Here is an 18,285-nt window from a genome sequence, read left to right as displayed (position 1 = left end):
TAGCATAGATTTTAAAATAAATTTAAAACCCCCATCGTGGATCCAATTAAAACAGTGTCAATTTCAGCGGCCGGCTCACTTTGATCCGGAGAGGGAAGCTGCTCTCTCACTGAAACAATCAGCCGGCCGCTGAAATTGACACTGCCTGCTGCTCTCTCCCTCCAATCCAACTTTTAAGTTTTAATGTTTCTGATTGGAGGGAGAGAGCAGCCGGCAGTGTCAATTTCAGCGGCCGGCTCACTTTGATCCGGAGAGGGAAGCTGCTCTCTCACTGAAGCAATCAGCCGGCCGCTGAAATTGACACTGCCGGCTGCTCTCTCCCTCCAATCAAAAACATTAAAACTTAAAAGTTGGATTGGAGGGAGAGAGCAGCGGGCAGTGTCAATTTCAGCGGCCGGCTGATTGCTTCAGTGAGAGAGCAGCTTCCCTCTCCGGATCAAAGTGAGCCGGCCGCTGAAATTGACACAACTGACAGTTGGGGTCCATAAGCCCCCCCGCGGTATATCGCGGAGCGCGGTATAACGGGGGACTACTTAGTAGTTTCACCCTCCAAGGCAAAGGGTATGCAACTTGAGTATTCCAATGAGTCAGTCCACAGAACTTGAGACAGGGACACAGACAACTCATACCCAAGAACAAGTCTCACTGCACATCAGTGCCATTAAAAAAGGACACATTTCCTGTTGTTCTTCTTTTGCAATCAGAAACAGTTCTTAATTTTAGAATGCAAGAATTCAAGGAAATTCCCATCCATCATCTCAGCATGGGATGACGGGGCGAACTACAACTACTAATGGCGCCACAAAAGAAAACTTTGGCCTGGATCTTAGCTGCTAGCAGGTTTCTGGTGGTAACACACACTGATGAGTTAATTGCTCGCCCGTAACAGAATAGACCCTCATATAAATGTTGCAGCCAATAGACTAGGTAAACCCTCAGCCTGTTTAGTCTCAAAGGATACTGGTGCACACTTAAGTGTTGTTTATTTTATTTTAAGTGCCATATTTTTAAGGACAGTAAAGTGCACAATATTTCAAATGCGATGTTCAACCTATGTGATCGTGCAACTACTACTGCATATTAATATAGACTTTTAGGCTGTGATTTTATTACATTAATCAACTGATTATTTTGTCAAATAGTGGCATGTCCACCTGGACATTTCAGTGCGAGACAGGACACAATCTGCACTGCATGTGCATTTGGTTCATTTAATAAGCATTATGGAATGACTGAATGCACAAACTGCCCACGAGATGAAGCTACTAACAGAAGTGGCGCAACTTCTCAGCAGGAATGTCACTGTAAGTTTCTTTAGTTAATGTGGTCTCACTAAATGGCAGAACAGATTCAATGGGCTGAATGGCCAACTTCTGCTCTTGTCTTATGGTATTTTTTTTGCAGTCTATCATAATCGTTTGCAACTATCTATCTTTCAGATATCAGTTGCCATAATGCCCAATTCAGTAATTGCCCAGTTAATAGACATACACATTTTCAGGACAAGCAGGCCAATTCTTCCCACTGAAACATTCATGCACCTTATAGCAAGGTTTTGCATTTGAGTCACAGATATGGCATTGTACACATTAAATACACTGCTCTGCCAAAATAATGTTACTGCTGATATGTCCACAGCAGATGTTATTTTCTCAGCAAGCGAGGACAGCATGGAGGCGCAGTGGGTAGCACTGCAGTCTCACGGCGCTGGGGTCCCAGGTTCGATCCCGACTCTGGGTCACTGTCCGTGTGGAGTTTGAACGTTTCGCCCCCACAATACAAAGATGTGCAGGGTAGGTGGATTTGCCACGCTGAATTGCCCCTTAATTGGAAATAATGAATTGGATACTCTAAATTTATTTTTTTAAATAAATTTTCTCAGCAAGCCAAATCCCAGAGAGAATCTTCATGGAATCCCTACAGAGCAGAAGGAGGCCATTCAGCCCATTGAGTCTACACCAACCCTCTGAAAGAGAACCCTACCTAGGGTCAGGCCCCGCCCTATTACCGTAACCCAGTAACTTCACATAACCTTTTGGATACTAAGGGGCAATTTAGCATGGCCAATCCACCTAACATGCACATCTTTGGACTGTGGGAGGAGACTGGAGCATTGGGCAGAAACCCGCACAGACACAGGGAGAATGTGCAAACTCCACACAGGTAGTCACCCGAAGGAGGAATTGAATCCGGGTACCTGGCACTGTGAGGCAGCAGTGCAAACCATTACATTTGGGCAGCAGGGTAGCATGGTGGTTAGCATAAATGCTTCACAGCTCCAGGGTCCCAGGTTCGATTCCCGGCTGGGTCACTGTCTGTGTGGAGTCTGCACGTCCTCCCCCTGTGTGCGTGGGTTTCCTCCGGGTGCTCCGGTTTCCTCCCACAGTCCAAAGATGTGCGGGTTAGGTGGATTGGCCATGCTAAATTGCCCGTAGTGTCCTAATAAAAGTAAGGTTAAGGGGGGGGTTGTTGGGTTACGGGTATAGGGTGGATACGTGGGTTTGAGTAGGGTGATCATGGCTCGGCACAACATTGAGGGCCGAAGGGCCTGTTCTGTGCTGTACTGTTCTATGTTCTATGTTCTATCGCCATGCCGAATCTTGTCTTACTGATCATAACCTTATTCGGAAAATGAGGAGAAACCCACTGATGCCAGAAAGATAGAATTCCAGGAACACTTGGGATATTAGAAATGTAAGATTTATCAACAGGAAGAAAAGAAAACTTAAACACATGAGATTAAAATTGAACAGTTAAATCAGTCTGACAAAAGCACTCCAAAAGAAACCACTTGGTCAGAACACAAAGGTAAACTATTAAATTCAAGCAAGTTAGCACTGACGTATATAACAGGCGAGATTCTCCGCAAATGCGGAGAATCTTAAAGGCTGCCGTGGGACAGGCCGTGACCCACGGCAGCCTTCACGGCCACTTTCGGGGCCGATTCTCCCCCCGGGCGGGGCTAGGAGCGCGGCCCCGTGCGTCACGGCGGCACGGCCTTGATGACGGTCATCAAGATCGCACGTCAAGCGTCACCGCGGTTGACGCGGCCGATGACGTCAGCCGCGCATGCGCAGGTTGGACAACGCCAACCCGCGCATGCGCAGTTGGTGTCTTTCTCCTCAGCCGCCCGGCAAGACGTGGCAGCTTGAACTTGCCAGGCGGTGGAGAGGAAAGAGTACGCACGGCCCGCGATCGGTGGGCACCGATCGCGGGCCTGTCCCCTCCTGAGCACAGTCCTGGTGCTCCCGTGTCAATCGGGCCTCTAGATGCCCCAAACGGGCATCTGCCGCCCGTTTTACGACGGCAGCGAGCAGGTGTGTTTGCTGCCGTGGTGAAACGGGCGTGAAGGGCCGGCCGCCCGGCCCATCGGCCTCGGAGAATCGCCGCTCGCCGTAAAAAACGGCGTGTGTGGGGGGGGGGGGGGGGGGGGGAGAATAGCGGGAGGGCATGAAAAATGCCGGGAGGCCCTCCCGCTATTCTCCCACCCGGCGTGAGGGGGCGGAGAATCGCGCCCGATATTTCCAACAATTAAACAAATTAAAACTTAAGTTTTCCTCTCTATTAGAACCATCAAAATTTGAATTAGGCTCAAAAAATAAACAATGATAACCAGTAAGGTTATTTTATACTCAATGTGTATTACATATGATAACAAATTACTGTTGGAAAATGCATTCTATACTTTAAAAAATGCATATATAATACTCAGAGAAAACTTATATTCTTCTCCTGAATTAATTTCAGTAAGTGCTGCTTATCCCATCATAAGATGTTATTGTTTCTAGAAAATCTCACATAATCTGTCTGTATTTGGTGAAGCAATATAGAATCATAGAAAGGTTATAGCACTTAAGGAAGTTATTTTACCTATGGCGCCTGTGTCGACTCTCTGCAAGGGCATCTCAGCCACTCATTCCTTCACCTTTTCCCTTTAGTCCTGCAAATGTTTTCTATTCTGATAATTACCAATTCCTTCTTGAAAATCATAATTAAATTTGCCTCCATACCCCCCCCCCCCCCCCCCCCCCCCCCACACACACACACACACACACACACACACCACCTCCCCTCAGCAGTTCATTCCAGGTCCTGACCATTTGCTAGGTAATTTCATGTCACCATTTGTTCTTTTTCCACTCGCCTCTGGTTCTTGACTCTCCATCATTCTCATAAATCTTTTCTACACCCTCGCTAATCCCATCACATCTTTTTTAACATGTGGTTTCCAGAATTGAACACATTACTCCAGTTGAGGGCAAACGGTATTTTATAAAAGTTCACCATAACTTCAATGCTTCGTACTCCATGCCTCTATTATAAAGAAGTCTTACTACACCAGATTAAAGTCCAACTGGCTGGTTTAGAATCATTAGCTTTCGGAGCACAGCTCCTTGCTCAGGTGAATCGAGCTCAGGTGACTCAGGTCAATAATTCTGCAGATTCAGCAGCGCCAGCATCCCCCCTCCTGCCTTCCCATCTCTTTCCAGAAACATCCCCTTGGTCCGGAAAACCTTGCCTACCCACATGAACCCCAGTACCAGGGGCTGGTTTAGCTCACTGGGCTAAATCGCTGGCTTTTAAAGCAGACCAAGCAGGCCAGCAGCACGGTTCGATTCCCGTACCAGCCTCCCCGGACAGGCGCCGGAATGTGGCGACTAGGGGCTTTTCACAGTAACTTCATTGAAGCCTACTCGTGACAATAAGTGATTTTCATTTCATTTTCATCCTATGATGAAAAGACATGGGAACAAAATTGGGAAATTCTGAAACACGAACAAACCTTCGGGAGCACTGTGATCTTTACCGTCTGGACCCTTCCAGCCAATGACAAAGACAACACATCCCACCTCCTAAAGTCTTCCTTCATTCCTTCCATCGGTTTTGCCAGATTCAGCTTGTGCAGCAGGGCCCAGCTCTGTGCCACATGTATCCCAAGATACCGAAAGCCCCCCTACCAACCGAAACGGCAACCTCCCTAAACTTCCCGCCTGTCCCCAGGCATTGATCGGGAATACTTAATTTTCTCCATATGGTTATATACCTGGAAGAAAGACTGCATTCCCCCAAGGTCCCCATAATCCTGTCAAAACTTTTAACCGGTTCGCAACATACAGCAAGAGGTCATCAATGTTTCAAGAAACCTGGTGCTCCCCGCCAGCCGCCCCCCAATGCCCTCCACACACCCCCCCCCCCCAAACCCCTTAAGCACAATTGACAATGGTTCAATTGGTAGGGCAAAGAGCAAAGGGGAGAACAGACATTACTGACTCATCCCCCGAAGAAACCCAAAATACTCTGAATTTACACTATTGGTCCGCACACTCGCCTTAGGAGCCCTATACGACAAACTCACCCAGTCGACGAATCCCCCATCCAAACACGAACCGCCCCAGCACCTCAAATAGGTACGACCACTCCACACAGTCAAATGCCTTCTCCGTGCCTCGAACATTCCATGAACTCAGCTGGGTGAAAGGGTTCCGCCGCCCTCAAATCTCCACTTTAACTAGATTCCCCAAGTCCACACCACACAACCCCTTAGGGCCACCGCAGGATGTCTGCCGCCATCATCCCTTAAGCAACTATGCCACACCAACTCCGTCCGCATCAGCCACCCACCCCTCCCTTGACAATCCCCAACAGAGAACAAGCAAAAGAGAAACCTCCGCACTCCTCCCCCCCCCCCCCGTCAACCGATCTACCTCCCACTTCACTCCCATTGACTAGCCTATCCACTAGCATGATGGTCCCACTCGAGGCAACTGCATTCCCCAATCCCTCGCACCCGCTCCTCCACCTTCCCACTTATATTCAAAACCCCACACATTCTAAAATATGATACAACATTCAACCAAACTGCAAAACGGCAACACTTCCCCACTGGTATCACTACAGTCCAAATTTCTTACAAGTCCCCATGTCTATGGCCTCGCAAAAACCTGCTCACCTCCTCCAGCGTGTCCATGTAGAATTCTTGGCACAGATACCTGACCCACAATCGGGCTGGGTACAGCTCCCCAAACTTCACTCCTTCCTTGAACAGGACCGCTTTGACCCTGTTAAACTGTGCCCAGCACTTCGCCAGCTCTGCACCCAGATCCTGGTAGATCTGAATCACATTTCCTTCCCAGGTGCACCTCTTCGTCTCCTTCGCCCACCGCAAAATCTTCTCCTTGTCTAGATATCGATGCAGGCTACCACTATTGCCCTCAGCGGCTCACCCGCCTTCAGCCTCCTCCTCAGCGACCTGTGCACTTAATCCACCTCGGAGTCAGTTGAAGGCGCCCTCACCCACCAGCTTCCCAAGCATGTTAGCTACATACTTTGTTGGCTGTGTTCCCTCAATGCCTTTGGACTATCCCATAATCTGGAGATTTTGAATCCTCAACCAAATCGTCCACTTTGTCCCTCAGCTTTCTTTTCCACCACAAGCATAATCTCTGCCTCCAACGAGGCAAACTGGTCCTCATAGTCCGCCACTGACTCTTCCACTTTTGGAGTAACGCACTATGTGCCTCCAACCTCTGCTCCACTCTCTCAATAGCTGCCCAAATCGGATCAGCCACCTCAGCAAAGTCTTCTGAGGTCTCCTATCTGCTGAAACTTGATCATCAAAAACTCCACCCATCAAAAACTATTCCATGGACCACTAAGGAGGCAACAAAGCCACAGAGCTTTCCGCCATCTTTCCTTCTGTAGTATTCCTCAAAAGCTCCTGGTTTTGACTGTTGCTCCTTTACAGTCGCACTCCTTGTTTGATAGGAGAAATGCCCACCCGAAGGAGAATCCTTAGTTTTATCTATTCTGTACTTTGTAGCGGCGGCAATCATACCCGTGAATGGGTAACAATTCCCCATCAAGCAGGAGCCACTAAATGTGGGACCACTCACTCCATGGCTGCCACCAGAAGTCCTCTATATTACATTTCATTTGCCATGTACTTGCCCATTCCACCAGCCGGCATATGCCCTCTTAATCTTCCAGATGTTTTAAAAATCTTCACCTGTTCTCTACAAAGTTGAAAATAGGAATTTGGGCAAATTTCTGTTCAATTTTGAAATTTTCAATTTGGCTCGATACTATCGGGCAATCCCATCAAAAGAGAAATCGTCAGTCATCGACAGTTCAAAATCCTCAAGACTTTCTACTTGTTTGTTTGAATAACCTTATTCAATATATTGTGCTTTTTAACCTGAACCATTTTTGTCACCCCAAGGGATTATGTACTCGTGGATATTACCTGTGGCCTCTTCAGTAGGAACTTGCATTTTTGTCATTATCCTTTTAATGTAAGTATCAACCATTACTGATATTGCTAAAATTATTTTTACGGTCCTGAACGCCACCAACACTGTTTTAAAACTGCTGACTGGAAGTTGCATACGGATTGTTTTGCTGCTATCTCCTACATATGTGTGGAAAGCAACTGTAATAACCCACATGAAGGCCATGGGCCTATGCTAATCTATCTTCCCGTGCAACTTGTGAAATATGAGCTTCCCCGCTAGTGGGCAGAGGTCCGCCCAGCTGGGGCTCAATACCGGACAATGTAAAACTGGTAGTTCCGAAGGGGACTGATTGTGTGTATGCACCTGTAGTTGCCTTTTTCGATGTCTACAATAAACTTGTGTTTATTCACCAACAAGAGCCTCCAAGGTTTTCAGAGGAACCCATGAAGTGATCCAGTTGATAGCAATTCATTATATGATGCTTCATGTTGAACGTTACAGTTCATTGTATTTTTTTAAATTCATTTATGGGATCTGGCGTCACTAATTCGGCCAGCATTTATTGCTTATCCCTATTTGCCATTCAGAAGGTGGTGGTGAGTTGCCTTCTTGAACGCTGCAGTCCTTGACGTGAGGTCCTAGGACTGCATCGGTTCAAGAAGGCAACTCACTACCACCTTCTGAAGGGCAGCTAGGTGATGCACGATCAATTGGACAAAGACTAGAGTTGGATACAACTGAGGCTTTATTGCTCTAAGATGTGTGGCCTTCTCCAGCAGCTGGAGAAATGGCTGCTGCATGGGGGACACACATATTTATACTCCGCCTACTGGGTGGAGCCAGCAGGCAGGAACTACCGGCGAACCTGTAGTACAGATCCTACCATACATCACCTAATAAAGGTGTAACAGTGGTTTACCACATTCACCCCCTATTAAAATTGAGTCCGGTGGGGGTGGTGGAGAACTATATACAGCAATGAATTTATATTTACGATATTTGAGAGCGAAAAAAAATGTCTTTTGAAGTCCAGTGGACCAGTTAGAGGTTTAACCAGTCCAGGGCCTTGATGTTCCGCTGGGAGCGACGTACTGGTGGCGGCGATGTCGATGCTGGCCTGATGTTCGGTGACTCCGGGAGCGTGCCGAAATCCTCTTCATCCTCGGGCGTGGGCAGGGGGAGGACGGATGGTCCTGAGGGATGGTGCTGGTGGGAGCGGTGGGGGATGGGAGGGTGGAGCCGGGCCAGAGGGCTGTGTGTGTGAGGAACCTGCTGGTGCCAAGTCCCTGAGGGAGACCGTATCCTGGCGGCCGTCGGGGTACGCCATGTAGGCATACTGGGGGTTTGCATGGAGCAATTGCACCCTCTCCACCAACGGGTCCGACTTGTGGAGTCGGACATGCCTATGGAGCAGTACTGGCCCTGGAGCTGCGAGCCAAGTCGAGAGCGACACCCCGGATGTGGACTTACTGGGGAAGACAAAAAGACGTTCATGGGGTGTGTTGTTAGTGGCTGATGGAACCATCAATTCACCAGACACGTGTTTCCGATATGAATCTAGGCTTTAATCGACTTACTTCAGAGCCAGCCTGTTACCCGTTAATGAACTCCTAGTGAACTCAGGCTGACTCTGGACAAGGGTCCAGCAGCACTAGGGGGAGGAGTCATGGGCGGAGCCAAGGGTGGAGCCCAGTACAAGTTCCTGAGTACTCCCAGCGCTACTCCCCCTAGTGGTTGGATAGCGCTACTGCGCTTACAAAGACAGTGTTAATTATCATATCATATATTACATTCACCACACAGTAGTGACCGAATGGAGTGTAGTGCATCAGGGAGGACCTCCTGCCAGTGAGAGGCTGGGAGGTTCCTGGACCGTAGGGCCAGTTGGACTGCCCTCCATACCGCCCCGTTCTCCCTCTCTACCTGTGCGTTTCCCCGGGGGTTATAGCATGTCGTCCTGCTGGAAGCAATACCCCTGCTGAGCAGGAACTGACGTAGTTCATCACTCATGAATGAGGATCCCCGTCACTGTGGATGTAGGCGGGAAAGCCGAACAGAGCGAAGATTGTGTTGAGGGCTTTGATGATGGTGGCAGACGTCATGTCATGTCATGGATGGCGAAGGGGAATCTGGAGTACTCATCGACCGCACTGAGAAAGTACGTGTTACGGTCGGTGGAGGGGAGGGGCCCTTTGAAATCCACGCTGAGGCATTCAAAGGGTCGGGAGGCCTTCACTAGGCTCACACGGTCCGGCCAGTAGATGTGCGGCTTGCACTCCGCACAGACCTGGCAGTTCCTGGTGATTGTCCGTACTTCCTCAACGGAGTAGGGCAGGTTGTGGGCCTTTATGAAATGGTACAACCGTGTGACTCCCGGTTGACAAAGGCTGTCGTGAAGGGTCCGAAGTCGGTCTACTTGTGCGCTGGCACATGTACCTCGAGATAGGGCGTCTGGGGGCTCTTTGAGCTTACCGGGGTGATACAAAATCTCGTAATTGTAGGTGGAGAGCTCGATCCTCCACCTCAAGATCTTATCGTTCTTGATCTTGCCCCGCTCTGTGTTATTAAACATGAAGGCTACCGACCGTTGGTCAGTGAGGAGAGTGAATCTCCTGCCGGCCAGGTAATGCCTCCAATGCTGCACAGCTTCAACAGTAGCTTGGGCCTCTTTTTCAACGGATGAGTGCTGAATTTCTGAGGCATGAAGGGTGCGGGAGAAGAAAGCCACAGGTCTGCCTGCCTGATTGAGGGTGGTGGCTAGGGCGACGTCTAATGCGTCGCTCTCTACTTGAAAGGGCAGTGTCTCGTCTACTGCATGCATCCCGGCCTTGGCGATATCGGCTCTGATACGGGCAAAGGCCTGTTGTGCCTCGGCCGTCAGGGGAAAGTGGGTGGACTGTATGAGTGGGTGGGCCTTGTCCGCATAGTTTGGGACCCACTAGGCGTAGTATGAGAAGAAACTCAGGCAGCATTTGAGGGCCTTGGGGCAGTGGGGAAGGGGGAGCTCCATGAGGGGGCACATGCAGTCGGAATCGGGCCCCAGAACTCTGTTCTGGACCACATAGCTGAGGATGGCGAAGCGGGTCGTGCTAAACACGCACTTCTCCTTGTTGTAGGTAAGGTTTAGGAGAGTGGCGGTGTGAAGACATTTGGCAAGGTTGGCATCGTGGTCCTGCTGGTCATGGCCGCAGATGGTGATGTTGTCTAGGTACGAGAAGGTGGCCCGCAAACCGTACCGGTCGACCATTCGGTCCATCTCCCTTTGGAAGACCGAGACCCCGATAGTGACGCTGAAGGGAACCCTGAGGAAGTGATAGAGGTGACTTACGAATGGGGAGCTGGTGGTCAGCGGATTTGAGGTCTACCGTTGAGAAGACCCGGTACTGTGCAATCTGATTGACCATATCAGATATGCGTGGGAGGGGGTACGCATCGAGCTGCGTGTACCGATTGATGGTCTGGCTGTAGTCCACGACCATTCTGTTTTTCTCCCCAGTTTTAATGACTACCACTTGGGCTCTCCAGGGGCTGTTGCTGGCCTCAATGATGCCTTCCCGAAGCAGCCACTGGACCTCGGACCTGATGAAGGTCCTGTCCTGGGTGCTGTACCATCTGCTCCTGGTGGCGACGGGTTTGCAACCCGCGGTTAGATTTGTGAAGAGGGAAGGCGGATCGACCTTTAGGGTCGCAAGGCCGCACACAGTGAGTGGTGGTAGGGGCCCGCCGAATTTTAGGGTTAGGCTTTGGAGATTGCACGGGAAGTCCAGGCCTAGTAGTAGGGCAGCGCAGAGGTTAGGGAGGACGTAGAGGCGGAGGCCGCTGAATTCTACGCCCTGGACCGTGAAGGTGACCGTACAGTACCCCCGGATCACGATGGAATGGGATGCGGAGGCCAGGGAGATTCTTTGGTTGACGGGGTGTACCGCGAGGGAGCAGCGCCTTACCGTGTCCGGGTGGATGAAGCTTTCGGTGCTCTCAGAGTCCAGCAGGCAAGAGGTCATGGGGCCGTTGATTTTCACGCTGATCGATGCGGTGGTCAGGTTGTGCGGACGAGACTGGTCGATTGTCACTGAGGCGAGTTGTGGTCGGTTGTCGCTGGCGTTGGATGATGGGGAGCCTGGGGTGCCCAGGTCCTGAAATGCTGTCGGTGTCCATGTGCTGTGGGGAAGACAAGATGGTGGCGTCGGAAGATCTTGAGGGGGACCAAATGGCGGCGCCCCTGGGCCACACGTTGCGGGGGTTGGACAAGATGGCGGTGCCCATGGGCCGCACGTGGTCTGAGGGGGGGAAGATTGTGGCGCCCACTGGCCACGCGTGGTCTGTGGAGGTGAAGATGGCGGCGCCCATTGTGCGTAGACTAGGGGGGTGGGGGCGACAGCGGCGACTGCACGGTCCTGGCACACCGCAGTGAAGTGCCCCTTTTTACCGCAAGCTTTATAAAGGGCAGCGCGGGCCGGGCAGCATTGGCGAGGGTATTTCTGCTGGCCGCAAAAATAGCATCGGGAGCCTCCGGGGTGCGATGTCTGGCATGCGGCACAGGCGTATTGGCTGGGTAAGGCCCCCGCTGGGGTGGCCGTCTGTGGGGTCCACGATGCATAGGAGGGGTGGGCCGTGCGGCTGGGGGTGTAGGCCTAAATGTTGCGCGAGGCAACCATCATGGAGAACGCTAGCTTCATTTTCTCAGCTAGATTGAGCATGGCCCCCTCCAACAGTCTTTGGCGTATGAGGTCCGACCCAATCCCCGTAACGAACGCGTCCCTCATAAGGAGGTTTGAATGTTCAGTGGCCGTAACGGCCTGACAGTCACAATCCCGGATATGTGGAATTAGGGCCCGTCAGAAGTCTTCGATGGACTCACCAGGGAGTTGAGAGCGAGTGGCGAGTACGTGCCTGGCGAAGAGCGTGTTCATCTTCTGCACGGTTTTCTTTGAGAAGCGTCATGGCTTCAGCGTAGGTCGGCGCGTCCTGGATCAGCGGGAAAATGTTGGAGCTCAACCTTGAGTACAGGATCTCTATCTTCTGAACCTCCGAGATAGCACTGGGCGCCGAGTTGATATGCGCCTCAAAACAAGCTAGCCAGTGATTAAAGTCCTTTTTGTCGTCGCTTGATTGTAGATCCAGCTGCAGGTGATCTGGCTTGATATGGAGGTCCATTTTTAGAAAATCTTAGAGCAATAAATTGATGCATGATCAATTGGACAAAGACTAGAGTTGGATACAACTGAGGCTTTATTGCTCTAAGATGTGTGGCCTCCCACAGCAGCTGGCGAAATGGCTGCTGCATGGGGGACACACATATTTATACTCTGCCTACTGGGCGGAGCCAGCAGGCAGGGACTACCAGCGAACCTGTAGTACAGGTCCTACCATACATCACCTAATAATGGTGTAACAGTGGTTTACCACACTAGGGGTGGGCAATAAATGCTGGCCGAACCAGCGATGTCCACATCCCGTAAATGAATAAAAAATAAAATAACTATTATTGTTAAATAATGCAGCAATGCCTTAAATATTTAGTTTATATTAGAAAGTTACACTCTTTGGATTCAAAACCCTAGAGATTCTCAGACTCACAAATTTACAACCTATCTACCAGCCTTGAAACATAGGAACAGGAACACAGGCCCATTGAACCCCTCAAACCTGTTCAACCATTCAGTGACATAATGATTGATCTGTATCCTGACTCAATTTACCTTTCTTGGGTCTATATTCTAATCCTTGGCTCACAAAAATCTTTTGATATAGATTTTTAATCAAACTACCGCCTCCTGTTTTGTGGGAGGCAGTTCCACATTTCTACCACCCTTTGCACAAATAAATGTTTCTTAACTTCCCTGCTGAGAGCCCTGAGTCTGATTTGAAGAGTGTGTTTGCCTGTCCTAGACTGTCCCACAAGAGGAATACATTTCTCCCTACCTACCTGATCAATTTCTTTCAAAATTTTGAAAGCGTAAACCAACTCACCCCTTAAACTTCTATATTTCAGAGAATACAAGATATTGGTATGTTACTTAACATCATAAACTTGAATATTAATATCTACCCACCACCGAGGCTAACTACATGAAAGTCAGGGTGCCTTATCTCACTGGTCTGCAAGGATTTTGACTATTGGCAATGTCTGTCCAAGACAGGATAGTGTGTACTTGAAAAGGAACTGTGAGGTGGTAGTCTGTTGTACTTGTCCTTCTATGTCATAGATCTTGGGTTTTGGAAGTGCTGTTGAAGAAAGCTTGTTGAGTTGTTGCAGCACATCTCTTAGATGGTACACACTTCAGTCATGGGGTGCAAGTAGTAGAGGGAATCAATGTGTATGGTGATGGATGAGATGCCAACCTAATGTGCTGCTTTGGATGATTGTGAGATTTTTGAGTGTCACTGGAGCTGCAGGCAAGTGGAGAGTATTTCATCACACTCCTGACTTGTGCCTTGTCGGTGGTGAAGTCATGAAGTAAGCCACTTTCTGCAAAATACCCGACCTCTAGGTTGATAGGCGAGTGGGACGATGTGAGATAGGATATGGGTAGCAGAATTTTGGCCGGGAAGTGTTGGAATAGTAAAGTCTTAGCTGAAGGTTTCAGCGGTGGATGACGGTCAGAGTCAGGTGATATTTTGTGGAGATGGAAATAGGTGGGCTCAATTTACATCTGTGTTTGAGGTTGAAAACAGTCTGATTCAGTGTCAGTTTCCAGGGAAAGAGGTGGAGCATGTAGCTGGGGAACAGAGTTTGTGGTGCAGACTGAAGACAATGACTTCAGTCTTCTCCATATTTGGCTGGAAGCAATCCGGCACTGGATGTTGAAGCAGTACTTGAACCAGGATGGGGACAATACACAACTGTGAAACAAAAACAGACCAAGGCACTTAGTTCAACACAACTCACCAATTTAAAAGTATAAGGAGATATTTGCTCATTTCCCACACGCCGGCTTCACTTCACTTTTTTTTCAATTTTGTAATTTAAATGCCTCAAATTATTTTAGTCTGTGGTAAAGTTTGCACCACATGATACGGAGGGCAACATTAGGTGTGAAGTGCAGCCCTGATTGCTGCCAGCTGCCATCACCTTATCTTGAGAAGGGAAAATGAAGATATGTTGCAAGAGTTTGATGAGATGTCATAAACAATTGTGTAACATGCTACTGATTTAGAATGTGCACCTCTGTGTCATTGAGAGTTAAACCACAACAACTTGTAATAATATGGTGCCTTTAACTTTCTAACATATCCCAAGGCACTTCATAGAAGCATTTTAAAGCAAAATCTAATATGGAGCCAAATAAGGAGATATTAGGGCAAGTGACCAAAGGAGAAGGGGGTGTTAATAAACATCTTAAAGGAAGAAAGAAAGATAGTCTATTTATTCACACAAATGTATATATAATTATGTAATTATATCCAAGGTTACCACAAATAGTCCTATAACATGCAATAAAACATTTCACTTACCTAATTACTACAAATCACTAGTACATGGACAAACTCAAAAACAGTTTCTTCTCCGCTGTTACCTGACTCCTGAATGACCCTCTTTGGACTGGCCTCATTAACACTACACCTCTGTATGCTTCACCCGATGCCGGTATTATGTAGTTACATTGTGTACCTTGTGTTGCCCTATTGTGTATTTTCTTTTATTTCCTTTCTTTTCATGTACTTAATGATCTGCTGAGCTGCTCGCAGAAAAATACTTTTCATTGTACCTCGGTACACGGGACAATAAACAAAATCCAATCTAATCCAATCCTGATAATATTTGTTAAGTTTTTGAGGATAAAGTAATCCTCCACACAATATCAAAAGAATGTCCTGTCCAGCATTATTTGTCAGTCATGCAAGGTGGACTTCACTCATTAAAATTGTTGAAAATTATTTCTAAAATACTAACTTTACTGATTCTGAGTACAATTCTTGCCAATTTCTATATGTAAAATGTCAGTATCATTTCATCCTCTCCTTTCCAAATCACTTGCACCAACAGGGAGGTGTGTAAGTCACTCATACGCCTATTTATTTATTTAAGCAGTCATAACTTTTCAAGATTAACTGTTCAATACATCAAACATAGAACAGTACAGCACAGTACAGGCCCTTCGATTCTATTGTGAGAATTACAGATATTTGTGTGTTTTGCAGAATATGCCGGAAGTATTGCAAGTCACCAATAAAGGGAAAATACGTTCAGGTGAAAAAGGGAGAAGTAAAACAACAGGTGAAAACACTGGCAAATATTATTAGAAGTGTTGACCTACTGGAACAGAAAAGCAAGTTAAGACCATCTGAATGTGTTAGGCATTCACCAAAACACAGAGTTGGATTTTCAGATGATCAATGCGTTGGTCTACTTAGTGATACTGACACTGAGACATGTAAGACTTTTGGCTCTTTGCAATCTGGTGAAACCACATGCCCAGAGAGCAGCTTTGAGGAATGTAGATCTCCATACACATCAGATGAACCTTGCTTTATCTCAAGGAATTCAACTCCACAAAAAGTAGCAACTATCCTCAGGCATGGAAGGTAGCTGTTCTCAGTGCTCATTTATTTTGCGCAAAAATCTATATAGATGTGAAATATCACGGTATTAATCTGTAAATTGCAGGCTGTGTTGTATATTAGCCTTCTTTGAGAGTGTTGTTACTGTAGATAATGGTGAAAGAAAAGAAGCTATTTAAGTTTAGTATCATCTTAATGTATTTACTTTAAGACTTTAATTCATCGTCATTTAATAAGATAGTTTACATTTTATACATATGGGAACATAAGCATGGAAATAAAGTTTATATGCTCTGGTATAGCAACATTTGTTTTTTGTTAATGTTAACATTATAGTTGATGAGATTTTCCAGTTGCCTAATTGGCTTGAATTAAATTATGGGATGAGGAGTGGCAGGAGTGGGGCAATCTTATGGACCTTTGATATTCTCAAGAATTTAAGACATTCTCAATGAAAAAGTCACGTGAATGTTTGAACTTGTTATTCCATCGCAGGTTTATAAAACCACCTGTTTTTACAAACCAAAAACGTCTCCTTCTTGGGATGAATGGAAAAATCATAGCCTAAACCATTATAATTAAAAATTCAATAAGTTTCATTATATCATTCACTCGTAATTTCTTATGTAAAACTACTAAGGGTGGCACGGTAACACAGTGGTTAGCACTGTTGCTTCAATAGTGCTCGGGTCCCAAGTTCAATTCCTGGCTTGGGCCACTGTTTGTGTGGACTTCCTCCGGGTGCTCCGGTTTCCTCCCATAAATCCCGAAAGACGTGCTTGTTAGGTGAATTGAACATTCTGAATTCTCCCTCGTGTACCCGAACAGGCGCCAGAGTGTGGCGACTGGGGGATTTTCACAGTAACTTCATTGCAGTGTTAATGTAAGCCTACTTGTGACACTACTAAAGATTATTATTATTATTATTATTATTATTAATGATGACTTCAGTTTACCAAAAGTTTCCAAACCTAATGAAGTATCTTATGAAATATAATACATAATATAACTCTAATAGGCTTGATTTCTTCTCCAAATATATTCGTATGATCTTATGTACAGTGAAACTAATAGAAAGGGAAATTATTCATTACATAAACCAAAATAAAATCAAATCTGGAAAATGTTTAGGACCTTTCATGCATGATTGAGAACAGACTAATATGGTAAAAAAAAGGGGGCTGGTTTAGCACAGGGCTAAAGAGCTGTCTTTTAAAGCAGACCAAGGCAGGCCAGCAGCACAGTTCAATTCCCCTACCAGCCTCCCCAAACAGGCGCCGGAATGTGGCGACGAGGGGCTTTTCACAGTAACTTCATTTGAAGCCTACTCGTGACAATAAGCGATTTTCATTTCATTTCATTTTTTATTTTCATATGTAACAGGGCTGGCCTTGAAAAGTTCAAAGTTTACAAACTAGACATCAATTACTCAGTGCCACACGACAACGAAAAACTACTGTTTTTAATTATTAGAGTTTTTGTCACCACCATCCATTAAGCATACCTCTTCCATGTTAAATGAATTCCTGAAAATGGTTGTTTGTTTACAAGCTGACAGTACGTCTTGCTCCCAGGTCTATGGTGTTGTTCCCTTGGCGGTGGATAAAGTGATGGGTCTGCTGAAAAGATTCCTTGAGAAATAGACTTTAGAAGAGACTTGCTTTATTCTTACAACCTTGTTTTCAATTTGCTTCTAAATATGTTTTTAATCTGCAAAATTCAATACTTAATTCTTATATCAGTATTTTTCTAACACAATTTTACAATGAAATAGCTGTTTATAAACAGTTAAGTATTGCAAATAGAAAGACAATACCTTAATTGAGGTATATACTATTGAAAGTCTTTTATATTTAATAAAAATATTGTATATATATATATATATCTCAGTAATAAATACTTTTTCGTATGGAGTGTTCCTCCTTATATAATGTCAGTATAAATTATTGACATTCTTCAACGACGGTAGCTTCTTCAATAATTGATATTTTATTAAATGAATTCCATAACTTCACAGTCTTTGGCTTTGATTTTTCATTAATTAGGGAACAGTTTAGATAGTATTTGATTATGATGATTATTTTATCAAGTTATGGGGCCGGGGCGTCTGAGAAGTGGCAATGATAGTGGCATTGCTGCTGTGCTCAGAAATTCTGACTCAGTGTTGTTGCGCATTGCTTCCGAGCCTAGTTTTCACAGAAATGTGCAGCATCCTCAGGGAACTTGGTTGGGAAGACAAGATATGCACCCTTTTTATGGCACTTGCTGCTTTAAGGTATTTTTTAAAAAGTATTTTTATTCCAAATTTTCAACATTTTACATGATTCGCAAGACCCCTCCCACATCGCTCACAGACAATCTCCATCCTCTCAAACAGCCGGCTCATCCTTGATTTTGTCAGGTGTGCGCTGTACACAACCTTCAGTTGTATCAGCCCCAGCCTCGCACACAAAGCCGAGGCATTCACCCTCTGCAGCACATCACAACAATCCCTCCCCCAGGGCCGCCCCCAACTTTTCCTCCCACTTAACCTTAACCCCCCCATGGACCC

At 46.6% G+C, this 18,285-nt stretch overlaps 1 protein-coding gene across 2 annotated transcripts in view; it reads left to right on the top strand.

The window, feature by feature from the left end:
• Window positions 1–16,392, top strand: part of LOC119966349 (zona pellucida-binding protein 2-like) — a 116,781-nt gene extending 100,389 nt beyond the window's left edge. For both annotated transcript variants that reach the window (XM_038797874.1, XM_038797873.1), the window contains exons 8-10: window positions 1,143–1,304; window positions 7,220–7,292; window positions 15,375–16,392. In XM_038797874.1, coding sequence (XP_038653802.1) covers window positions 1,143–1,304; window positions 7,220–7,292; window positions 15,375–15,762 — 623 coding nt within the window. In that variant the 3' untranslated portion in view covers window positions 15,763–16,392. The remainder of the gene's footprint in view (window positions 1–1,142; window positions 1,305–7,219; window positions 7,293–15,374) is intronic.
• Window positions 16,393–18,285: the final 1,893 nt, after the last annotated feature.

This window comes from Scyliorhinus canicula, chromosome 5 (assembly GCF_902713615.1).
Source record: "Scyliorhinus canicula chromosome 5, sScyCan1.1, whole genome shotgun sequence".
Classification (NCBI taxonomy): domain Eukaryota; kingdom Metazoa; phylum Chordata; class Chondrichthyes; order Carcharhiniformes; family Scyliorhinidae; genus Scyliorhinus; species Scyliorhinus canicula.
This window is presented reverse-complemented; position numbering and strand designations above follow the sequence as displayed.